Source organism: Syngnathoides biaculeatus, chromosome 6, assembly GCF_019802595.1.
Source record: "Syngnathoides biaculeatus isolate LvHL_M chromosome 6, ASM1980259v1, whole genome shotgun sequence".
Lineage (NCBI taxonomy): Eukaryota > Metazoa > Chordata > Actinopteri > Syngnathiformes > Syngnathidae > Syngnathoides > Syngnathoides biaculeatus.
This window is the reverse complement of record NC_084645.1, coordinates 16,872,700-16,898,683: the sequence shown is the minus strand read 5'-3', so window position 1 is coordinate 16,898,683 and position 25,984 is coordinate 16,872,700. Positions and strand designations below refer to the sequence as shown.

Sequence of the window (25,984 nt, the reverse complement as noted above, 5' to 3'; positions counted from 1 at the left end):
TCATGACTCACATCTGCCTTTGACTTCTGGGATGATCTCTCCAGAATGTCGTCACATGACAGGTCTGAATCCTCAGAAAAGCTCAAGTTTCTGCGTGACTTAGCACCTGTCAAGTAGGATGAGCAGAATGGTGTCAAGCACTAACATTTAAAAAATTTTAGCCTCACAACGTCAATTTTTACCAGCTGACTTTCCAACTGGGGACGCTCTCTTCTTCCCAGAGTCCTGTGTGGTAGAGCTGGATGATGGTGTACTGGGACATGATTTGTCACCTTTCTTCTTTTTGTCCTTTTTGTATCCTGAGAAGACAGCCTTCCACAAAGACTTGTGTTTGGGTGGCGCCTCTTCTGCGCCTGATAGCTGGGTAGTATCATTCTTTGCCTTTTTCTCTTTTTTGTTTTTGCGAGGTGAGAAGAGTGAACTTCGTTTCTTGCTCTTACTTGTGGATGAGCTGTCAGAAGATGCCACGGAGCTGTCCAGACTCCTGTTGCTACTGAAGAGACGCTCAGGTAAAGTCTCTGCTTTTTTTGATTCCAGAGCTTTTACAGCTGATGTCTTTGGAGATACTGCAGAATTTTTACTTTTCCCAGCGACCTCTGGGGTGACACTCAAGGCCACTTTAGGTGGAGGACCCTCTTCTATATTGGAAGCTTTCATTTTGTCTAGATGTTTGGCCATTGCTTCTTTGAGAGCCTGGCTCTTAATGGACTTTTCTCTTGCCCTTATCCTCTCCTCAGCTATCTCTTTGGCCTCTGGAGAAAACTGAGTGGCCTTCTGAATCTTGGAGGCTGGATTCACAGGTATAATTGGTTTGCCGTTTTCCATCGCTAAGGCCAAGTGAAAAGGAGGTCTCTCCACTCTAGTGTTGCTGGTAGGTGGAGTGTTAAACTTATTCAGGGTGGTGTCACACGTGCGCTCATCAAGGTTTTCCTCCACATCATCTGCAAATGGAATCTCTTCTACCGTCTCTACGAATGACTTTCTCAGCTCATCTGACCGAGGCTGCTTCTTCTCCCTCATGATAACTACAGATTTTTCTGTTGATGGTGACACCTTCCTGGGTGCAGGTTTGGGTGCAGATACAAGACTAAGTCGGGTTTTCTGTGTAGGAACTGGAGAGTTTATTTTTGGTAGTTCTTTGGCCCGCTCGCATGGAGGTTTTTCTGTTCCATTGCTCCAAGAAATGAGGTGTTTTTGCTGCCTGAGTACCGCAGGGGACTGATTAATAGGCACAGGTGGTGGTGGACTAGAAGGTGGGGTGAGCATGATGGAGTCAGAGGTGGTATCACTGGCACTTTTTGCAGTTTGGCTTGTTGCCATAGTATCGTTAAGCCCCACACCAGAACTGCTACTGAATTCTTTCGTGTCAGGGTCATCACTTTTACCCTCGACAGGAACAATGGGGGTAATGACTTGACCTTCAAGAGTGATATTGAGTCTACGAATCACGGTGCGTCCAGTTAAAAGAGGCTTCTGGTCCTCTGACACATTTGGAGTCGGTGTCTTGGCAGTGGTGGAGTCTTGTGTTGGGGTCTTAACAACACTCCTCTCTATGATTTTACTGCTACGGTCTAAAGGGGAAAGACCAAGACTCTTTCGTATCTCAGCACTCTTTAACCAAAATTCCTCGATAATATCTGTCTTTTTGGACGGCGATTCATCAGTTGAGGAATCCTCATAATCCGTTGTGGCTCTGCCAGTTCTTGCCAAGGGTGTTGATGTGACATTTGGGATAGGCTGAGTTCTGACAGGAGATTCAGAGGCTACAGGTGAGGAAGGTTCATGGCAGGGTAAAGGCTGTGCACATATTGGGGAAAGTGGGTTGCCTGTGAGAGGGCAAATTGATTGGTGAGGGAAGACTGGTGACTTAGGTGGACATGTCTCTGGAAGTGGCGTAGGCTGGGAACAGATAGGTGAGAGATCCTGGGACTTTAAAGGGGTATCGACAGCTGGATTTAACGGAGAGCTGGCATTTGAATTGGAAGGCGACTTGTTGAGAGGGGAGAAAGAAGCCTTCACATAGGCAGCAGATGGAGAAGCAACAGGGGAAGGGTTGAAGACAGGCGAAGGGCTCTTGGAAGTTGGTGGTGGTGTTGTCCGATCAACTTTTGGTTCCTCAGAAACCGCTGGTTCTTTGAAAGAGTGGGTATCTGAAGACTTCACCACATGGTCAAAAAATGTCTCAGTTAACTAGAAATGAAAAAAAGTTACAAATTATTAAAAACACACACTTATGAACAGAAAGAGCACCAGGAATTGTCTGACCTGTCTCTCAGGTTCTATTGCAGGTAATGCTGGCAACAGGACTGCATCATCATCGTTCTCTAAGAGTTCAGTACTGGATAGTCCTGAATACATTAACAACAACAATGTTGCTTCATTTGTCACAAAAGAAATACATCCAATTCATGAGTCTGATGTAATGATTGAGGGGATGTACCAATATTTAAAGACAATCCCATTTTTTCAGATGTTTTCTCTTCCTGTGGAATAGCGCCATTGTGCGTGGATGGGCGCAAACGGGCCTCAGCTTCAGCATCAGAGGGGATGTCATCTAGAATGAAAATGTCATTAATAAAGCATTTTTTCAATGATGTCAGTTTACAGCTTTTGATAATGTGGTAATGGTTTTATTTATGACCTTGGTCCATTTCTGTACCAGGTTCCATATTTGGACTATCTGCTTCTGCTTCCAGATCGTCATCCTCACAAGGTTCTGGTGAAATAATGTAAAATAAGCCCCAAGTCTTTTTCGTCAGAAATATTTGTCGATACAAATTATTAATTGCTGTTTTCCATCGACTACTTTCCGGTTTAATTAGTCAGTCATACCATAGGTGACTAGAAAAAGAATGAGACAGGCATTAAAAGATAAAACAAAAAGTCATCAAGATGTACAATGGTGTTTTAAAATAGAATGGTCCAAAATCTAAACTGCGAGGTTGCAAAAAGAAATACACTCTATAACATAAAACAGTTGTTTAAAAAGAAAGTTATTAAATATACATAAAAGCAGAGCGACAAAGCAGCTAAAAACAGAAGTCATGCAGCTGTTTATCTTTAATGGAAAAGGGGAAACCAAAACAAGATAGCATGAGTTAGAGGATCAGTAGTGATGCATTCATTATATGGTAGGTAAGACCTATTATAAAGAATACTGGAACGCACAAATAGCCTTCAATGTAAGCAACTTACATTCAATGGAATGGAATAGCTAAATTGTTAAAGTGCATGCATATGGAGTGCACAATTTAACCAACTTTCTAAAATGCTTTGAAACAAGTTAAGATCACTGTAAATAAAAATATATAATTCAAATATAGCCCATCAGAACAGTCTGCAATGACTGGTAGGTAGCTGTCACAAAAATGTGTTACATTACAAGGACAACAAAAGTGTAAAACAACTGACATCTCTGGAGTGTGAAAGGATAGGAAGACAAGATGGAAAAAAAGGCCATAAGTAGACCGCAAGGAAAATGGACTCTTAAGAATGACAGCCTTCCAGCATGCTTATGAGTGTGTGTTGTTTCTGCATGCTGCAACAGGCCAGCCGTAAGACAAGTCTGATGGGACTTCATGATCCCTCCTAAATCTGTGCTACCTTCAAACATTGACTCCAACCAGACTTGCACTGCTTCATGCCGGGCAGATGTGTGGGCAGGGGCTACATCCAAATCAGAAGATACAGTTCAATGGGGGATGGGTGTCAGGGGAGTAACAGTAAATTAATAGGACACATGGGAGGGAAAACAGAACATGAAAGGATAAAGTGGACCCCCCCCCCCCCCAAAAAAAAAAAGCATTGACAAGAGAAGTTACATGGTGTATTGGGATAGGGTTTAGGAGATTTTTAACAAAGAGGAATGACAATGACTGTACATGGAAAATAAAAGATGAACACAAAAAAATCTCAGGAAAAGAGCAATGTGATACTAATGTAAACAAATTGTTAGGTTACAAAGGGGGAGGAGGGTCCTCCTTTTCCACATCAGCCAACACTGATGTAATTAGACACAATATGGTCCGTCGACTCCCAGTGAAACTTTACTAAGTCTTGGCTGATCTGCATGCATTACCTGGAAAGGAACACTGTGTGAGCTCAATGGCCTGGGATGCTGAGGCCAGTTGGCCACTCCCATCTGTCTCAGAGACTTCATGTGTTCCCGCCATACACGCAAGAGGATCCAAAGGCTGCAGGACTTGTTGAATGTGTACATTTTTGGCTGAATAAGGGTGTCATGTGCATGTTTCAGTGTTGTATTTTTTTGCAGAAAAATGGAGTGAGACAAGAGTAGGGCAGGTAGAGAAATGGAAAAATAGGACAATAAAAGAAAGGACAAAAATGAAAGGGAGAGTGAGGAATAGAGAAAATTAGAAAAGAGATGCAACCTTTACAAAGGAGGCATGGGCTGCATGCACGAGAATAGACTGCAAAAAAAACTAATTTAAGGTTTAAAAAAAAAACCTGCAAAAGTGTTAAAGCATAACTTCAGCATCTAGAGGAGAGAAGCTTGGCATTATTTCATTAGTATTTAAAAAAATGTTAATGTGACTATTAAAACGGTAATTAAGGAAAGTAAGGAAAGTAAGAAAGGAAACAATCCTTGAATAAGCAGGCCAAGCCAGCGGAGATTGTCACACTCAAACAAAACTGCAAATAAATCTGCAGGCAGTTGTGCTGCTACCTTTAAAAGTACAAACATCATCTTCGTCTGTGAGGTACATCTCCAGCCAAAGGCCTGACTGGAGCTCCCTGTCCCAGGGGCTGTAATCCCCCTCTGCCAGCGGGCATAGGCAGAAGCCCACCAAAACCAATTTGCACACAAAATATAACACAAAGGAATAGGTGGAAAAAGGAGGAGACATTAAGGACAACGCATGATTAAGTCAAAGAGCTCAAAGTGGTACAGACTGGAGAAAAAGTCGTTGACAACACGTAGAAACAAACGGTGGTGGGGGGTGGGGGTGGGGAACCCAAACAATGCAGTCACAAACGTACCTTCACTTGACTCATCGTCATCATCTTCATTGTCTGCCTCGTCTAGCTCACCAAGCGCCTCATCCTCTAAGTCACAGTGGTCACCTCTAAGTTGGGCGTGTAGCAGTAGTGCCTCCTTCCACGGAACACCTCCAAGGTCTGAAGGACTGCGAAGTTGCTGCTTCTCCTCCAACTCAGCTTCCACCTCTTCCTGGTCATCCAGTTCGTCCTCTTCCTCTTCTAGGTCTGAGTCTGAGCTACTGCAACAAAAAAGAAGTCATTCTTAAAATGGTTCTACACCTTCCCTGGAGTCCAGCTGTGTTTGATTATACTGACTGGACTTGATCATAAAAGTCAGACCCTTGTCCACAGTTCAATGCATGTCAGAGCAAATGAAAACCATGAGGTCAAAGGAACTTCCTGAAGAATTTGAACAAAATTTTGGCAAGGCACAGATCTGTCCAAGGTTGCAAAAAAAAAAAAAAAAAAAAAAAAAAGAAAAAAACTGCTGCACTTAAGGTTCCCAAAGTACAGTGGTTTCCATCCTTTAAGAGAAGCCGTTTGGGACAAGCAGAACCCTTCCTACAACAGGCTGTATGGACACATTTAGAAATACTGGGGAGATGTGCCTTGGTCAAAGAGGTGAATAAGAACTCAATGATCACTGAGGCTGAGCTCCAGAGATGAAGGTGGGAGATGGGCGAACGCTCTAGAAAGTCAACCATTACTGCATCCCTCTACCAGTTGGAGCTTTATGGCAGAGTGGCCTGGCTGACGCCTCTCCTCAATGCAAGACACATGAAAGGCTGCAGGGAGTTTGCTGAAAAACACTTCAAGGACTCCAAGATGGTGAGGAATAAGATTCTGTGGTCTGAGGAGATCAAGAGAAATTTATGTCCTTAAAGTTTGTGGAATGTCCTGACTGCACCTTTTTGTTATTATTATACAGTGTTTTATGCAGAATTTGAATCTGAATTCCTTTATGAAGGACACATTTTTATTTTTCCGATTATGGGCAAAAAAATGATCACACATTGCTGTATTTGCCGAAAAAAGACGAAAATGAAGCAGAAACAGCCGAGTAGGAACGTGACGTCATCGCTGGTGTCAACAATGGCAAGGATTGGAATATGTTGTAAGAACAACGATGAATTTTCCGATATTTTGAGCGATGAACACTATTCTGAAGCGTCCCACGAAGACAGTGAAGAATATGAGTTTTATAAGGTCGTTAAAGGTTATCAATTTGAGCCAGTGAGACAGCACACATGTTTGAATGCAGATGAAACGGCTGGCCATAAAGAAAGTGCCGAGCAAGCAGACGCATTGAGCAGGATATGCCTCGTGTTGGAAACAAAGACATTTGTGAAGTTCTTGTTTGGTTTAGTCAGTCATAAACTGCTAAATAGTGAAGGCTTTGATATCCTGAATGTATATACGAAGTTTTCGGTCTTGTTTTAAAATTATGAAAACGCTGTGTATTTAGTAAATAGGTACGCGACCACCCGGCCGTTCACTGTACAGTGCGATTGATCTCCCTGCACTTGCATGAGAAACTATCTGCAGTATGATGTGCGATTTGCGTGTACAAGGCTCGTTTATTATCGCACCAAAACAAACAGAAGATGATAATGTAGTCCAGAGTCTGTTATACTTTCACAAATAAGGATTTTAATGAACAAAAGCAGTTTAAAATGTTGCCACATTAATTTGAGAGCAATATCTTGTGATATCTTGCTTCACCATAAATATAATTTCATGTGGTAAACTGATGCCATAACCAGACAGTACCAGTCGCACAATAGCAGGTCCAACTTGTAGTGAGGTACGAGGCTCTGCCCCCAAAATGAGTTGTTTTTACAACACATGAAACTAGGACAAAATTCACGGTCTTTAATTCATAAACACTTAAATTTTTTGGTAAAAACATTGAAAAGGTTTTATGGTACAGTTGAACATATATTTTCGTCTAGATAAGATTAAGATAAAAATTTGCGTTTGAAATTTTTATTATAAATTATTACATTATTTTGCCCACAATCACCCTAACACTGGATAGCACAAAATCACATTTGTCATTAAAATATGCTTAAAATATGCCATCTTATCTCAAGACAAATGAATTAAGTGAACTATTCAGTAAAAAGACCTCTAAAATGTACTTCGGAAGAACTGGAAGAAGTGACTGGGGAAAGGGAAATCTGGGTATCACTGCTGAAGCTACATCCCCCGCAACTTGACCCGGAGAAGCATTAGAAAATGGATGGATGGATGACAGATCGTATGACAGCTTGTGTCTGTTCGCCTCATGATAATAAAAACACAGTGGAATGTGCTTTTGAAAATGGCTGTAAGTATGTTAAAAAAATTTAACTATTTCAGCACTTACCTGGAGCCCAGGTCAATATCTGTAGCTTTATCCAACACACTGCTGAGATTATGCTCTGCCAGAGTCTCTTCTGGCACCTCCTCCAGCTCCTCCTCCTTCTGCAGGGACAGTCGGTAGTTCTCCAGCTCAATTCGCTCGGGTGTTCCACGAAGGCGCTTAGCTAGGCTTGGCTCCTGTAGGCCATTGACTTCCGATACTGCGGTTGAAAAGAAGAATGTGGTGAGAGGCCCTATGTGAAAACATGGTTTCCAGAAAAGCATGAACAAGTACAACAGCCATTCAGGTCGGTGAGGATCCAATGTTGCTTTGTTTGTGAGCAAAAAAAAAAAGAATCCTTTAATATTTAAAAACTCCGCTCTGAGGGAACGTGTGCATCCAATCTAGGCATATATGTGAGGGCAAGCAAGTGTGAACAAATCTACCTGCAGTTTCTGACAAAGTTATGAGCATTAACTGCCACTAGGCCTGTCATTAAAAAAATAAATAAATAAGACAATATATTTTCCCAAAAACTATCACAATGGCTAATAATATTGTTTTCTTGTTCAGAAATCATGAAAAATAAGGCCCAAGGCTTATAGTTAGTTATTACATTTTACATTTTGCTTTTAAATAAGAAGTTAATTTTCGCCATTTGATGTCATTCAGGATAGTTGGAAAAGCTGTCTGCGCACGCGTTCTCAACTTAGATGTGCAGTGATATCATTTACACATGCCATAAAGCTGGTGGCTTCTGACAGAGCTCATATGCAACAGATCTGGTTTTGAACAACTTAGATTGTTTTTAATCAAGCATTTTTATCATTAAATAAACCACTAACACCATGCTGAATAGATGATGGATCTCCATGTTGATAAACGACATGATGTTAATGACAACGAGCACAAAAATATTGCGATTTAATGTAGCGCATATCATGTATACATCTGATCAGAATACATCACGTCACTTGTAAACATTTGACCTGAGATCTTCAACCTGAATGATTTCAATTGGAATGAGGAAAGAAAAAAAACACCATGTAAATCTGGCTACATCTTGCTAGGTCTGCCGTGGTAATCAGGTAAATGAGCACAACTGTGTAAAATTTTCTGATTTACTCAATAAAAATAGGGTCGCATTTAATAAATTTCAGACCCTATTGTTTCCCTGACTGGGACTCATTGTTACCGTGTTATGTGCATTCCGGGACTCTCATTGTCTCAAGTTTAAAATGATCTATGCACACAAAACAAACTGACAAGTGGACACCGATATTTAAATCTATAACTGAATTTATTGAATATTAGTCCTAAAACAAATGTCAGCACACATTTACAGCATAGCACATCATTAGTACATGGTGGGTGCTTTGCCTTTTCCCATCCTGAGAAGCAAATCCTTAAACCTTGCTCTTTTTTTTCCCCCCACCACTAACTTGAGAAATATACTAAATTGTAACCTTCATGATCCGCCAGGATTCTCTCCACCAATTTGAGCAGGAATAAAACAAATTAAAAAAAATCTAGAGCACTGAAAGACAGAATTTTTTATTTTGGATTTAGTTAATGTTGCGCCTCGTAATTCTCATTTTCTTACTTTGTTTCAATTCTGTTTATCTTTTCACCTGAAGAAACAGAAATTAAAAACTTAAAGCAATATGCTATCGACATACCTGACAGACTTATTGGAATTAAACCATGATAAAACTAAATTTGCGCAGAACATTTTAAAATTGTGTGCTGAAAGTGATACCTCAAATATTAAATTCTCAATGATTTAACTAATTATGGGATATTTAATTTATCAGTTGTCAACTAAATTCATTTTTTAAATTACTTTCTAGATTCTTAAAAGATTTTATTTTGAATATTTTCATACCACTATACTACATTGCTTGAAACAACTGTACTGTCCTATAATTCTACACAACCCACATAATGCAGTAGGCCCAACTTTAGTCCCGATGATTAGTCTAAATCCTTCTAATCACACTAAACGTCTACTACATCTGTAAATAGAAATCAGATCAGCAGGCAAGAATTACAATGAGAAGTTAGTTGGCGTAGTAGTACATAGTAGGAGAAGGCAGCAGAGAAGGTCCAATCACCAACACTAAACAAAGCACAACAGCACATCTACCAGTTTTAAGATGCTCTGAAAGGAGGGGGCAAAGGTAAAGCTCACAAAAGCACTGATACAGGCACTTGGTAACAGTGAGGTCCACGAGTCTAGTAGGTTGTAGACAAACATCACGTGGACGTTCGAAAAGACACACATCACACAGGAGGAGGCAGAGCTAAAAGTGAGTTGCACGGCACTAGTGGTTACATTCACAAAAAAAAAAAAATTTGGAAAGGGGTTCTTAATTAAAACACAAGTAATCAAAAAGGGTGAGTCTTACTGCCAAGGTGTGAGGACTACATAATTTAATGCATGTATATTTAACATTGTTGCCTTGAGGGTTGACTATAGAAAACGCTATTCCAGTACGTTTAATTTCCAAGCCAAGAAAAAATAAAAGATTAAGATGCACCATTCATTTTTAAAATAATGCTGCCAGAGTGCTTCTGATGTCTGTGCTAGTCATAAAATGACTGCAGTGATTAACATAACAAATGATGCATCTTAAAGGAATAAATCATTTAATGAGACAATGACGCCATTTACATAAACACAAGCAAGTCGATACAATCAACCAAGGAGACAGTACAAAAGTTAAATCTATATAGTCCCACGAAAGTTAGTCAGGAAATTAAGACAGAAGAGAAGGAAACTGAAAGGGCGACAGGAGGGCCATGCTAGAGGAAGTTGAGCAAGGCATTGATTGTCAAACAACAAAGGAGGTAGATGCAGTAGCTACACAGGAAGGGAGATTGAAGGGGGTTGTGTGCCACCTGGTGGCACGTCCAAGAGAGTGTGCGGCAGACTGAACGCAGAGAGACTCCGCAACCCATGGCCACGCCCACACAGCAGGGCACAGCGGCCATAGCAAGAGAGGAAAGTCGGATACCTGAGTGCCGGATTTCAGCTGAGGGGCCTGCCGCTACCATCGCCCTTCCGGGGGAATCTACCATCGCCACAGGAGTTGGAGGTTCCCGGTTCTCCTACAAAGGTTAAGAGATTGTTGATACTAGCCAAAATCCAGTGTCGAAAACCTTATGCTTACACTCAACTGCAAAAAAATTCTTCACTTTGTACTTACAAATCAAATGAATTAAGTACCTTAGATGTGGTTGGAGCTGAGGAAGGAGAAGGCGCGGGTCTCTTTCTTTGAGCATAGCCAGACAGACGGTAACAATAGTGTGGCTTGCAATAAAATTTACCTGGCAATAAAAATGCACAAATGTTAAAGAATGTAAACTAGTAAGCATTTGCCCTCTCATCTATTGGCATTTTTCAGTAGATAATGGTTAGCAGATGTTTGTCCTTTTGCATTTTAAAAAGTGTAATAAAACATCTCAGGGAGGAAAACTACAATAAGCAAATCATATAGTATGGCTTTAAATGCACGTTGTGTTGCTATTCCTGCACCTAACGCCATAAGGTGTCTTCAAAAAAGTTTTGTTCCACTGGGGATGTTAGCAACCACCTTGTTTATCAAAATGTGCACCGAGTAATGCAATAGAAGCAAATGCCAAAGATCAAGTCAAGGCTCCAACTGGCTGCTTTAATTTTCAAGAAACTGCATGACATGCCATTTGATGCTGTAGCTCGTTAAACACTGAAAACACGAACAAACTAGTGGACAAATACAGGTGCTGGGTGTTATATTTCTGTTTTCCTGCCTCCTCTTCACTTTTTGTTTGTGTTTTCACTGTCACCTTTCAAACTGCTGGCAGGCAGAGCTGCTTTGTCACACCTCTTGATAATCATTTCCTTTGTGTATTTCAAGTTGGTCGTGGCAAAAGGTAGGTGTTGGGCCCACAATTTGTATTTAATCCTTTTCTTGCCAGCTTCCTCTCGTTGTCCACATCGACTCAGTACACCTCTTTTCCTGACTTTGTTCTTTTGACATTGTGTAGGGTACATTTCGTTCTTTGTTTTGGTAATTCTGCCCCGTGCAGGTCAGACTAGGTTCTGGTTTCATTTTGTGACATCTTCTTAGTGTAGGTTAGATCTTGTTTTGGCTTTAGGTATATCTTCCTTCCACTATGGCTTCATCCACCTCCTGTAGTTACATTGTCACATGTATTGGTCACTATATTATTGTGCTATGACCTTTTGTCATTGCTGTTTTCTGTTCATATATTCTTTTCTATTTCACACTTGTATGCACCCTTGGTTTTGAATAAAGAAGATTAAATTGCTCAAGGATTGTTGTGTCTGTTTAGGGTTCAATGTTATGGTTAAAGCCTTTCATGCTAACCAATACATCGTGCTATTTTAGGATTAGTTTTAATTACCTGAACATCAGGAGACACACAACAAATTGGATGGATTTCTGGATTTAAAAGCAAAAATTTAGTTGTAAAACACTGAACAAGCCAAGTCTATTTCTTTATCCCTGTGATAGGGAAAGTGTTAGTGTAAATTATGTTCTATAAAATCAGGTGGAAATGTACTAAATAATCTGTGGACACAGTGATGCATTTTTCAAAAGGCCTAATGGCCATTGTACTGTATAATCACTGGGACACGTGCAATGCAAATGAGGCTTTGGTATAATGTTTCCACCTGGTACCTTAAAGGTTCAATGAAAAGTCTAGAGCACAGTAGATGCAGGAGAGCCCCTGTGTGATAGTAACCTCCAATTGAAAAAAAGGCGAACGTCTGGTGGCTGGGCCTGCACTTGGGACCCAGCCGGACACAGCCTGATAGGGCAACATGGGTCCCCATTCCCTTGGGGTCACCACATGTTGGAGGGTCCACAGGTGTTGGGTGCAGAGTGAGCCAATACCTGGCTGGAGAAGCTGGCTCTAGGATTGTCAAAAAACATCTCTCGGGTAGGGAAGCAGGCCAAGCTACTACGTGAGATTGAAAAATTCAGACGATATAGTCGGATCTCCCCTACACAAACAGGCTCTGGTAACAGTGCTATGGGGCGGGGGGACACTCTGTTCCACTCTCGAGTTGCCCACAGTGAGAGGCATCAAGCAGGTGTGGGTATTCTTGTTGCCCCCCTGATCGACGCCTGTACATTGCAGTTCATCCCGTTGGATGACTTTTGGGTGGGTTGGTGGGTCTTGACTATTGTTTGTGCCTATGCACCAAACAGCATTTCACAGGATCAACCCTTGTTGGAGTCCTTGAACGGAGTGATGGAGATCTTCGAAGACCTACCTAATTCCACCGTCATGGCTTCCCATGAGGAATCAGAGCCTGGGGTCTCTGAGGAAGCCTCCTATTTCTGGGGTTGAGCTCATTGAGGTGAGTAAACAGCTCCTTGTTCGCAAGGCCCTGGGCGTTGATGAGATTCACCCAGAGCTACCAAAGGCTATGAATGGGCTAATGAGGGCTCCTCAACCTCACTGCAAAGTGGTGTCAGAGAGAAAGGTCTGTTGGGAAGTTAAATTCTAGATTCAGGAGGAGCAGTGTGGTTTTTGTCCTGGCCGTGGAACATTGGACCAACTCTGCACCATCAACAGAGTCCTCGAGGGAGCATTAGAGTTCTCACAACCAGTATATGTGTCTTGTAGAACAGGAGAAGCCACTCGACCGTGTCCCTTGGCGAGTCCTTTGGTGGGTATTTTGGGAACATGGGGAGTGATGCAGGCTTTGTAGATTGGTCCATTGCCTCGACCTACGAGCTACACCAAAGGTCAAAGTTCTCAATGTAATGGGTGTTTTACAGTTTACAGCCAGAGGTATACCTATACTATGCAAAAACACTTTTCATTTTTTGTATAACAGTCTGAACTCCAATCAGACTAGACCTCTCCTGTTTCAGGTCAATCAGGATCAGCAAAATTATTTCATTTTGTTAAATCCCACAATAATGACAGAGAAATTCTCAAGAGATTATTTTTTTATGTCAAATGTTTACATAGACAAAACGTATTATGTCTTTACGAACATGAAGTCCAGATGATGAGGTCATGGATTTGGAAGCTCCTGGTAGTTTAACAGAGTTAATGGAATCACACTGGCGCTATCACAAGATGATGCACATTGGAAAAGTAAAATTTTGTCATTTGTGTTTTTTTATAAGTTTATTAATCTTTCTTCACCATGGGCCCCAAGAAACTTTAGTGGAATTAAGTTGTGTGCGTGCATATGTCATACGTATGTTTCCTCTTGTCTGTCAAAGTTGGCCTCCTCCTCCGTCCCCCACAATACCTTTTGCTCGTCACTCATCTTCTCTTTGCGTAGTCGTCCAATGCAAATGAACAGTTTTGTTTTGTTTTTTACCATTGTTCACATTATGTACATTTAATGCTTATTTTTGGCAACAGGATTATCAGGGGGTTTGGAACAGATTACGCTATTTACATGTAGACTGCGCTTCGAATGAAAAATTCAAGTTACGAAACGACTTTCCGAAATTATCAAATTCGTAAGTAGAGGTACCACTGTAGATATCTTTACATATTTCTTTTTTTTTTTTTTTTTTTAATAATCCGGATTAGCCTTACCGTCCTCCACGTCGAAGGCATAGGAAGACAGTCGAAGTGTTGTGCTGCAATATTCGCACTTGAAGCAGCTACGATGGAAGAATTTTCCTTCTGCGCTCAGTCTCTCCATCACGTACACTCTCTTGCGACAGAAAAAACAAACATCGCTGCCTCCAATATTGACGGGGAATTCTTTTCTGAGGGAGCCCTGTGGGAAGAAATTGTAGCCATTGTAACAATTGCAACAGGGAAAGGTAAAGCACGAAAAGGGAGGTTTAATTAAAAGTCTTATACAGTATATGAGATCTAGGCCAAGCACTGCATGCTCCGACGCTTTAGAAATGAAACCAAGTGTTAAGTAAAATCTTGTCATTCTTTACAATCCAAAGGAGTTACAAACAGCACTATAATGGACTCCTGTTACTTGTTGAATCCACACTCACATCATCACAACAGCAACTGAGCACTACTACACAACACCATAAAAAAAAAAAAAAAAAAAAAAAATCTGTGGAGTCGCGTGCTGTTGATCATGGGAACAGCAAGCTTACCAAATCTCTTTTCTCAGGTAATGGTTTGGGGTCTTCCTGCGACTGAAGCTGACTGGCTATCTGCTCAGCCAATGAGCTAACTCCCCCTGTGTACATCCTTACATAGTGCTATAACAAAAACAAATGAAGCATTGCAGGGAAAATATGGAGAAACAAGTGATGAAGGAAAAGCACATGAAAAGGGAATGCAGAAGAGGAGGAAGGAACACACCACAAGATAAACAGGTGCATGCAAAAAATTGTGTCACTCAGGAGACAAATCATAATTTGAGCCCCTATGTGGTTAAGGTGTGCTGACAGACATTCAAATACTAACCACCCAAGGTAAAGATACTGTACTTCCAAATGGGATAACCATCATGGATGCTTAGGATGAACTACTTCAAAAGGGAGGACTGAACAAGAAATTATAGTGAGTTGTGTTGTTGCACTATGGCACTTGTCTTGAAAACCAGAACACATTGACTAGGAATAGAATAGATGGAATAACAAAAATAGATTTTCCAATCAAAAACTGTTTCCATGTGTATTTCTACCAATGGGTACTATCTGTGAGAAAAATTCAATATTTGTCAGCACCCATCCATTCATCCATTCCAAGGTGACTGAAGGTTGCCTGAGAAACTGAAAAAATTAACAAGAAGAGAAAGTTTGGTGTAGGGTTTTAACTGGGATAAAGTGTCTCGATAGCATTACTAAAGAATTCTGAATGAGATCACTTCAGACTGGTTTAAATTTAAGCAAGGGGATCAAGGTTCCCAGTTCTTCGATGTCTATGTCTTGAAACACTCTACTGCCGTCAAGGAGACAGCTCAATTGTTTGTGGAGGATTTTTGAAAAATGATAGTGTGCATTTTTTTTTCCAATCTGCTAGGGATAAGAAGATGATCACCAATCTCTTGCATCCTACCTGCTCCTCAAAGTCCGTCTCTCAAAGAAAATCCCAGTTTTGTGAGTAAGATATCTCTGTTCAGGCACATCAAGTATCCTGAGGGTCTTGGTTGCTTGAACCCCGATAAAGATGCACAACAAATGCAGGAAAACAAGCGCCATGGAGGAGAAAGCAGTTTTCAAATATTACTCAGCATTTATGTTGGTAGTATACTGTAGAACTAAAAAATAGGAGAATAGATGCTGTCAGGCACTTTTCAGGGATAAAGGAAACTCTGGTGCAGAGGTGCCCTGAGTTTATTACTCCAAGATGTACTTTTCAAACAGCCAGCCTCTCGCGATCTACAAAGGAGGGAACGGGGACACGTGCATCACCGTGACTGTCGTTGAGAAACCAAGAGACAGACAGTAATGCATCTTTATATGCGCGCAATCAATGTATTGGCCACCTCTGAATCACATGATGAGATGGATAGGCTGCTGTCTTTTTTTTGGCATGCTATCACGCCATTGACTAGTTGATCGCAATGGATACATTGGGCACTCCTGCTTTGGAGAGTATAAAGCAATATAATGTTTAACTTTTTAGTTGTACAACATGCATGTATGGACGTGGGCTCACACACAAGCAAGCAATGCAGGAAAGCAACAGTGCAATATTACAGACCGAAGTAACAGTGACAAACAGTTGTGCAAATTAGTTACTAGATATAACAAACAGACTAATGTGATCAAGAAAAAAGTGACAAGTGAAACATAACTTGACTGAACATGGCAAATAATGTGTGCAACTCTCAATACACCATTTCTTTTACAAAGCCATAAAACTTACCTATCTCAAAGTAAAATGAATAATCAGTTTTTATGGGTTTGAGCCAGGTGCTATTGTTCCATGAAAAAATGTCTAGTTATTTTTTGTTCACCGGCGCCGTGAAAATTGAGGGAAGAAATAACTTTTTTTTTTTTTTTTACGAATTTCAAGATTAATCAGGAAGCTGTGTCCTAAATGGTTAGCATATATCATGTACTCTCCAACAATTTTATTTCGTATGGCCACCAGCTCTACCAATTCCTTCCGTCGGGTAGGTGCTACTGATCAATGCAAATCAAAACTAATCTGGCATTCAAGCTGTTTTTTTTTTTCCCTTTTGCAATTAAGTCATTCAATTCTTGATCAGTAAACCTACTATTTTCTGCCTTGTGCCATTGTTGGGACACAGTATTAGTAATATATACTGTAGACTATCGCATGATTCGTCACTTTACACAATTGTCATTTCACCGGTCTATAATGGTGAACCGCGAATGGGTAGGGGGACTCTGTATAAGTTGAACATAATGTGGGGGGTTGACACGCTAACCGCTCTAAATGCTAGAAGAGTCTGCATCTTTGCACAACTGTGACTCTTATAAGGAATAGTTTCCTATTAATCAGTTGTCTGTTGTTCTTCATTCTTGTTTGTTTGTTCTTCCTCTACGTACTCAACATGTCGTACCAGGGCGGGACCAACTGCCTGAGACATATTCCTTGTATGTTGTTTACATACTTGGCCATTAAAGCTGATTCTTATACTATATTTATAAGCAACTAAATGTATTTATTACCTCAACAGTACAGAAAACCTAAATATTACAGAAAATGTATTTAATAATGACATGGCTGTGTGTAACCAAATGTAAGATCAGTATTGCTGTCTCTCCCTCTGCCCAAAAAAAAAAAAAGCAAAAAAAGCATGATGAGGTTTCACCTTCGGTCCAGTTGACTTTCCCGCCAACTGAGAGGCAAGTTGCTCAGCCCTCTCCTGAATACTAAGTTCATATAAGGGCAGTGGGGTAGCAGAACACGATTTTGCTGGCTTCTGCAGGGGAATAAATGAACCAAAATTCTCAAATTGAGGTTGCAAATTAAGAACATTTTAAACTGCTTCTTTGACTTTTTATGTTTTCTATAGACACTTTTTAAAATATTCAGATGGGTTAAACGGCATGCAAATGGTTAGATGTGGTAAAAGGGCTACACTGTTCATTAACAAACAATGAAGATTTCCATCCATTCATCTATTTTCTACATTTTTTATCCTCAGTAGCGTCTCAGGCGTGCTGGAGCCTAAACCCAGCTGACTGCAGGCAGGAGGCAGGGTAAACCCTGACCTGATTGCTATCCAATCACAGGGCACAGTTGAACAACCATTCACACTCAGATTCATACCTACAGACAATTTACAGTCTTCAATTAACCCATCGTGAATGGTTCTGGGATGTGGGAGAAAAACCCATGCAGCCACAGAGAAAACATGCAATCTCCACACAGGCTAGACTGGATTTGAACCGTGAGGCGCCTGTGTAACCAGTGGTCCAACGTACCGAAATCTTGAGATTTCACACTACAAAAACAAACTAAGATGGTAAGTGGTTAGTCTTCAGTGCAGCAGAGACTGAATCTCAGTCACAGAAACAAAAATTGGCTAACCTTTCTACAAGAGTCAGCGCTTGGATGCTCCGTGATGCCACAAGACAAATGCCACTGGTCTAAAAAGAAACGGGACGGCTTTCTCTTGGGCTTCAGCGATAAGACATTTCAGGAGGGTGAGGGAAATTAGGGGATGAGAAGATGATGAATAAATATTACTATATAGAATGAGGAAAAAAAATCTGCTTCAAAAAATGATTTAGATCTGTAAGCACCTACATTATATTGCCCAAAGAATTCGCTCACTGCCTTGAGTCACATACAAAGCGATGGAAATAGTATTGGCTTCCTCATCAAATTCTGTTTTTGCAGTTACCCCACTTTAATGTTAAAGGTTGTCAAACAAATGTAAATAGCAGATGAATATAACCAAGTGAATATTAAATTGCTCTGAAATGGTGATTTCATTTACTAAGGAAAACAAATTATGTTACTTGGTTGCGTGTGAGAGTAATTACTCCCTTGTTGAACCAAGAATTAACTGTGGATAATCACAAGATTTGGTTAGTGTTCACTGATCACACCCAAGCATAGTTACCTCAAGACCTGTTCCATCAAGAAATCAGAATCTGTCCCAATAAAATCAAGTCAGACAAAAGATCTAAAATAGCTGCAAAACATGAAACGATCCAAAGAAAAACCAGAACAATCGAGAAATAAAGTAATTGACATGTATAACTCTGGAAAGTGGAAAAAAAGCAATTTCTAAAACTTAAAAATTGTAATGACGTTTAGGGAGAGCCATTATCCTCACAAAATGAAAATGTGGAGGAGTGGTGTGACCAGCCTATAAATATTACCCAATTTGAACAACAATGACTCACCCAAGGCAGGCACAAAGGAACTCAAGACAACTTCTACAGAAATGTAGACCTCCCTCGCCTCAGCTAAGGTCAGTGTTTATGACACAATAAGCAAGAGACTGGGCAAAAATGGCATTCATGGCAGAGTTCCAAGGCAGAAATGACTGCTGGACTAAAAGAACATGAACCTTTGTCTTTTCTTTTGGAGAAAAAAAAAAAAAAAAAAAAAAAAAAAAAAAGAATAATTCCCCGAGACTTTTGGGTAAACATTTTATGGACTACGACAGGAAAGTTGAGCTTTTTGGAAGGTGTCTTGAAAAATCTGCCACAAATCTAGCAATAATTGAGTCTCTACTGCTCTAGAATCCAGTGATGGCATACTTCACATCACTACATTAGACACTTTTCATTGCACTCAGTTATGAGAGGCTTGGATGCAGCTTGTGTAAGGAAACCTATTCCAAGAAGCTTGAGCTAATCTGATGGCTACATGAATTTATAGGTCCGTAGCGATTGACTTGGCTGAAAGTCGGTGACTTCTTTGGACTATGCATACTATGAGTTGATGGCATTGCCAACCGATTCACTTTTTTCTAATACAGCTTTAAGTCAATTGTGGAATATTTAGGAATGAGGAAATTTCATGACTGGAGTTTTTGCACAGGTGGCACTCTATCACAATTCCTTGCAGGAATTCACAGAGTGCATGAGAGACATTCATTCTTTCACAGATGTTTGTAAAAATGGTCTGCAAGCCTAGATGCTTGATTATAGAAACATGTGGCCATGGAAACAATTGAAACAAATACGGTAATTACTATTTGGATGAATGAGCGAATACTTTTGGCAACAGTGTATTTGATTAATTGTTATCCTCCACTTGATAACCATGTTTGATAGTCACAGCACAGCCGGGCAAAGTGTTCACCTTTGGTGGCTTGTCATTTTTTCCCTTAAACTTGGAGATAAGGCAATCAGCCCTCTCCTGTATACTAGGTACATGGATAGGTCCTGGATCATTCAGGTGCAAAGGCTTCCACTCCTGCACAGGAAGCTCTATTAAGACTCAATAACAATGGCAAACAAGTCAAGTGTATCTTACTTAATATTCAGTAAAGCTTAAACCTAAATTAAATCTAACAGGCTTGGTCTCATCTAAAAAAAAAAGAGGATCAAAATATGCATGTCTAGGCAGTCATTTTATCCTGCAATTCACAGGCTTTTCGTAGTATTCAACCTCCTCTTCATCCAGAGAGACACCCAAATGCTTGAAGTCAAAGATAAATTGGCTGAACCAACACTTTTGCAAGAAACAGAAATGGTCAAACAAAACCAGCCATGCGTTTTATTTCAATGTACAACATTATTGTGCTAGATGAATATCAACCCCAAATCCTTGTTCATAGTATATATTTAGGCTCCTAAAAAATGCCGTATGATCACAAATAATAAGGCATGAGAAGACTATGCAAGAATTACACAGGAAATGTGCACGAAAACATATCTAAGCTAAAAAGAAGCATGATTAAGACAATGAGGAGCAGATTTAGGGTAAAGGTATGTGGGTCTACCAACGATTTCTGGCAGACACGCATAACAAACATCACAATGTGTGTCACCTCAGTGTGGAGAGAGAGCGAAGAAGTGGAGGAGGAAGAAAGGAGCAGAATGGTTTTCTTTGGACAGCTCCGAGAAACCGAGCTGGCTGCTTGGTCAGCAACACTTCTGGCCTTGAGGGACGAGGAACACTAGATTCAGCATCAAGAATATGATGACGACATCTGGATGACTAAATTACCCTCTTGCTCCTCGCCAATACCATTTAACAATGAATTACACCATTTCACAACTCATGACAAAAAATTATTTCAGTTGATTAAACTTGTTAAGAGTGGAGTCCTAAAGTGACTGGTTAGTTTCATCACTTCCATAACATTCATGCACGCAGATGCACACATTCTAACAGCAGCAACAATATGAACTGGAGTATATAAAAATCTAAAGGTTTAGTTGAGGATTCAGAACCTAACTAAGGACTGTAAATTGCACATAAGTTTATCAATGGATGTCAGAGTGACGCATTTTTTATGTTAGCCATATATCTTTGCAGCTTGCCAAAATCTGACTTGTTGAAAAAAAACCTGCAGTTTTAAAACCACATAACGACACAATACTATCTTTTTTGGGGCAACATTGTGTGTGAATAACTTTCAATGAATTCGTGGCACTGAAAGTTATTTTGGATCCTAAAACATCACACAAAGATAGAAGTGATTGATGTGTTTAGGTCAACAAGGAATTTTGGTGTGAATCTGTTCTCAAAATAATTGTTCAATAACTATTTTACTGGAGTTAAATGAACACAGCCCCAAAAAAGGCTTATTTCTACAATATTTTCTATCCGATAACAACAACAAAAGTGACCAGTGCCTATCTAGTTGGTTACTTTACTACTTTTTGTAAGACAACACTGTGGACAGATGATTCTAACTCTAACATAATAATAGTCAATATCCTTATCTCTTTATGGCTTGTGATATATATTCCCTGAAGTTTACATGAGGTGGGAGCGGTTCCACAGCTTCAACTGTATCTTTCCTTTTGCAAATCCATTTATAGGACATGGTGAAACTGGACGTTTGTGGATTTAAAAGGGCTGGAGGGATGGAATACTACTAGGGCAGCAACACTAATCATACCTGCTCCCCTCTTTTGGGCAGTGTCTGACATTTGATCTTTTCTTTGTAGCGAAAGCTCAGCTGCTCCTGCTGCTGTGTGCGTCTCTGAACCAGGACAGGAGAGGCAAGCAGGTGACTCAAACGTTTTTTTTTTGTTTGTTTTGTTTTACACAGGTGCACCTCAAATATCACTTGGTTTAGTTCCGTAAATATGGAATACCAGAGATTTGCAACGACAGATGGGCACATTCAAAGAAGTGCAAATCTAGTTTAGTGCAGGGACGAAACACCACCAGGAAAATATGGTTAGTTAAGTCTTAGGGAGTCTGTACAGGCAAGGGGAAGACTGATTTTTACCTTTCTCCATGCTGGTACAGGTGCCATGTGCACTGGGTCAAGGGGTTTGGGCAGATGTGGGTGCAAAATACTGTCCAGATTGGGCAGTGAGTCCCCCTTTGCGGTTGCGTAAAGATCAGGAATAGTGGCCGGCAAAGGCGTGAAAATGCATGCAAGCCGTCATGAAACAATCCATGAGGGGACGTGAACAGGAGAGAGAAAGACACTAAGTGAGAGATGGCTAGATGAATGGAGCATACTTTTTGTTCAAATGAAAGAAAACTGACATGAGAGGACCATACTGAAAGAATGACTCATTGACAAGATTATCACTACAATGCATATTAAAAAGGAATAAAAAAAGGCATCAACATAGTCCCATTGTAGAAAGCAGCATCAACCATCCTATATATAAACAATAAGTAGCCAAACTGTTTAGAAATAGCATACATGACAAACAATAAGTAGCCAAACTGTTTAGAAATAGCATACATGACGTATTCTAAGCGAAGATGAGTTCAGAGTTGTCATTTTCTACTTCAACAATGCTGCTCAGTGTAGCTATAACAGTCTCATCCCCACAAATGCTCAAAGCTGTTAATACCAGCTCTTTGAGTCCAGCACGGTGTAGTCAGCTACATAGAACAGGAACAATAATCTCTCTGAACCACATCTCATTAAGACAACCACTTGAACTTCCTTCATCATGAGACTAAGCATCTGACTCATTGTCTCCACAAAAAAATTGATGCAGAAATGAAAACCCGACAAACTCTAATGTGCATACCTGTCTTTTTAATCCTGAACCCTGGGCGGGAGCGTTTTCCTCAAACTTGGCAAGCAGCTGAGTAGCCATAACCTTGACTTTATTGTTGTTCCCCACAGAAGCAGAGTCCATCTTCTTCTCTGACAAGAGAGCAGGAATGGTGGCCTGTCTGTCCTCACGACCAGCCTTGGATGCTTCCTCCTTAAAAAAAAATATTTTGTTTTCACCATGAAGTAGAGTATTTTTTTTTTTTTATTTACACCCCTTTCAAAGAAAAAATATGCATCTCCAGATTTTCTTTACATCCCAAATTCACTTTTAAAGATCACTACATAGAAGACTGAACTTCATACCTTAATGTTCCAGTTCAAAATTGTACAGGGTTTATTTTTTATTTATATATATATATATATATATATATATATATATATATATATACACACACACACACACACACACACACACACACACACACACACACACACTATACTGCTGTAATTTGAGATGAGGATAGTGTATGATCTCCAAAAGAGACAAAGTGTCCGCATTCGTCATCTGAACTCACATCTTCAGACTGGCTGGTCTTTCTCCTCTTCCCCAAACTGTCAACATCCTTCTCTTTTTTGTCCTGTCGGTATATGTAATTACTTAATTTGCAACAACTTCAATTTCATACTCTATTTGAAATAAGAGGTATCTAGGTACCAACGCTGACCTTGGGGTTACGTTTCCTTGAGATTGCTATGCTCTGACCAAGCTTACTCAGGAAGGAGATTGGAGATATGGTGCTTGCCATAAGAGCAACCTTCTCCTCTGGACTCAAATTTTGATTTTCTAAAACAGAAGACAATGAGGATAAAAAATGCTGACATATCAGCACACATGAATGCACACACTCACACATACACATCCATTGTAAATGCTGACAATTTAATACAATCTCCTTATGATTTCATCAAAAATATAATGTCTCTCACCTCCAGGTGGCACTGTGTCCTTAAACATCTCATAGAACTGGCTGAGGTACATGACCATTGAAAGTTTGTCAGGCTCTACCACAGAAGACATCTCTTTTCCAGTCATGCAGGGTGAGATGCCAAATTCCCGCTCTGCCACGTCAAAAGCCAACTGGTTGTTCTTTTCGTGGTCTCGTTCATCAAGACAGCCATAGTCACTGAGAGCGATAAAAGAGAAACATGAAAAAAGTTGAAAATTTAAACACACACACCACACACACACACACACACACACAGACTTTAAACATGACAGACGCACCCAAACAGCCGACAGACAGATGGCCCAAAAAGTAAAAAAATATTGATTGTGACCAATATTTTTGTTACAATTGCTAAATAGTGTCAGCGTACCTCAAAAGAAATACCAGAGGTCATGAACAAGTTTCCCAAAAGAAAATAAAGTTATTGACATGCCGAGTTGAAGTTAAAACATAAAACAAAGTGGTTAAATCTGTATTTAATCAAACCAAAAAAATATTGGGAATGTTCTTTATCTTAATGCTAATGCACAATACAAATTGGCATAAACGGGCTAACAAAACAAGCACAGATACAGGCCTAACTATACATTAAACTCTTTAAGGCACGGGTGCCCAACGCGTCCATCGCGATCGATCAGTCGATCGTCAAGGCAGTATTAGTCGATCGCATGAGTGCGTGCCCCAAAAAAAAAAAAAAAAAAAAAAAAAAACGACGTCAGCCTATCATCAATTTTGTCACTGGATTCAGGTGTGGCCAACATGTCAATTGCGCAAGTAGATTGACATTTGGTTTGACCAATCCTGGACTCTTCTGACGTGTCACTGCATGTGGACATAAAGGCAGGTTCTAGCTGGTTTCCTATTTGCCGTCTGTCTCTTGCTTTCTCTACGTCAGTCACTGCGATGCACACCCCCGCAGCGACAATAATGTCCCAACAAGTTAATAAACAGTGTATGCAACAAATACATTAACACAAACAACACAGTAACCTTCCAGCATTCTAAACTGGGGAGAATACATAGTTGGGAGTCTTGTAACAAAGTACATACTGAGCCAAATTGTTATCCTTGGTTTGTGTGCAGATTTCAGATACTTACATGAGATCTGGCCTGTATCGGTGGATAAGCGCACACAGGGCCAAACCGCTCTTCCAAGACATTGTGAGGTCTTTGACACACACATTTCGATATCCGTCTGTTTGTCTCTGGCACCAGTTGAGAAGTTTACTGGATCGAGCTATGGATTCTGAATAAGCAAGAAAAAGTCTTGTTAGCTCATGAAGTAAAAAAAAATCTGGATCAAACAGATGCCATAATCATTATAATTTTTGGAAACTGTGTATACATATTATGGAAAAGATATTTGGACACACATAATTAAATAATGCATCTGCTGCAACAACATGAATTAGGGGCTGCACCAATTAATTATTATTGTTTAATAATTTGAACAACTCTATGCAAGCATATTAGTGGGAACAATTTGGGAAGGGCCCTTTTATGTACCAGCATGATTGTGCCCCAGTGAAAATATAAAAATCCTAAGGAGGGTTGCACAACTTTAGTATGAAATCACTTTAGAGAACTGATCTTAATACATTTAAACACTTTTGTGTTAAATTTGAATGGAGATGGTGAGCCAGGCCATCTTGCCCAAAACAGTGAATGCTCTCAAATCCAATACTATGAAATTATGTAGAAAGTTTTTTCAGAACTTTGGAAACTATTCCAACTTTCTTAGTCAAACATTGTCCAATTTTTACAGTTACTAAAATTGTCATCACAACATATCCAAATAATTTTGACCATATAATCTCTTCCTGGACAAGAATCTTCTGGATTCAATAAGGCTGAGGCAGTACAAAGACTCAACGGGTTATCATCCATGTTAGTACAAATAAAAACTAGTCCATTGGGAAATGTAATGAACTATGAGGGGGTCAAATGGTTACTGCCAGAGAGGTGACATGGGATGTGATTGAAAGGTTATGACAGGATGCAGAACGTGCTGTTTAAGTTGAATATAATGTAATCGGTCAATGACTGAGTTAGTACCACACAAAAGTATGTTCCATCCGTTACAAGTTAAAACATTACTAAACTTTTGAATAAGAAATTGGAAACCACAAAATTGTTATGCCTATTAATCCCTGAAGCTCAAAGTCATCCATTCATAATTTGTGTTACCTTGCAACTGCTTGTCAAGCAGACAATTGTCTACAGTGGAAATAGTCGAGCATTACGTAATTGTACTACAGGAAAAACTTCCTTAATAATGACTTATGAAAGTGAAGAATGTACTTTGGTCGTTAAAAATATTTTACGCAGAAAATTAAGAAAATACAAACCATTCCTGGTCAACTTCGGTGTTGATGAGTTGATTACATTCTCCATTTGAATGTGCATCTCTGTCGACGCTCCTGTATCTATGAGGTGCCGTACCTGCAAATAAACCATGTCTGTACTATTTTACATTTTCTTTTTTTAACTCTCACACCCCTCAGGTATCGTACTGAATTGAGAATGATTTAATATGAACAGATACTTTTGAAGATGACGTTTATTGTGATTGACACCATGAGAGAGGTA

The 25,984-nt window shown here is 40.0% G+C and overlaps 1 protein-coding gene across 7 annotated transcripts in view; it reads right to left on the bottom strand.

Annotated features, from left to right (window-relative positions):
• mical3a (microtubule associated monooxygenase, calponin and LIM domain containing 3a) overlaps positions 1–25,984 on the bottom strand; it is an 88,810-nt gene that overhangs the window by 28,392 nt on the left and 34,434 nt on the right. For 3 of the 7 annotated variants that reach the window (XM_061821412.1, XM_061821415.1, XM_061821414.1), the window contains exons 11-28: positions 25,744–25,837; positions 24,494–24,641; positions 23,376–23,572; positions 23,114–23,232; positions 22,964–23,026; positions 22,420–22,599; positions 21,654–21,749; positions 13,925–14,111; positions 10,575–10,675; positions 10,363–10,456; positions 7,370–7,565; positions 5,002–5,240; positions 3,604–3,666; positions 2,642–2,716; positions 2,441–2,554; positions 2,266–2,348; positions 183–2,190; positions 12–106 (exon numbers count right to left, since the gene is read on the bottom strand). In XM_061821412.1, the coding sequence (XP_061677396.1) occupies positions 12–106; positions 183–2,190; positions 2,266–2,348; positions 2,441–2,554; positions 2,642–2,716; positions 3,604–3,666; positions 5,002–5,240; positions 7,370–7,565; positions 10,363–10,456; positions 10,575–10,675; positions 13,925–14,111; positions 21,654–21,749; positions 22,420–22,599; positions 22,964–23,026; positions 23,114–23,232; positions 23,376–23,572; positions 24,494–24,641; positions 25,744–25,837 (4,152 nt within the window). Of the gene's footprint in view, positions 1–11; positions 107–182; positions 2,191–2,265; positions 2,349–2,440; positions 2,555–2,641; positions 2,717–3,603; positions 3,667–5,001; positions 5,241–7,369; positions 7,566–10,362; positions 10,457–10,574; positions 10,676–13,924; positions 14,112–20,059; positions 20,349–21,653; positions 21,750–22,419; positions 22,600–22,963; positions 23,027–23,113; positions 23,233–23,375; positions 23,573–24,493; positions 24,642–25,743; positions 25,838–25,984 lie in introns of those variants that run through there. The other 4 variants (XM_061821413.1, XM_061821416.1, XM_061821417.1 and 1 more) reach the window with 4 other exon arrangements.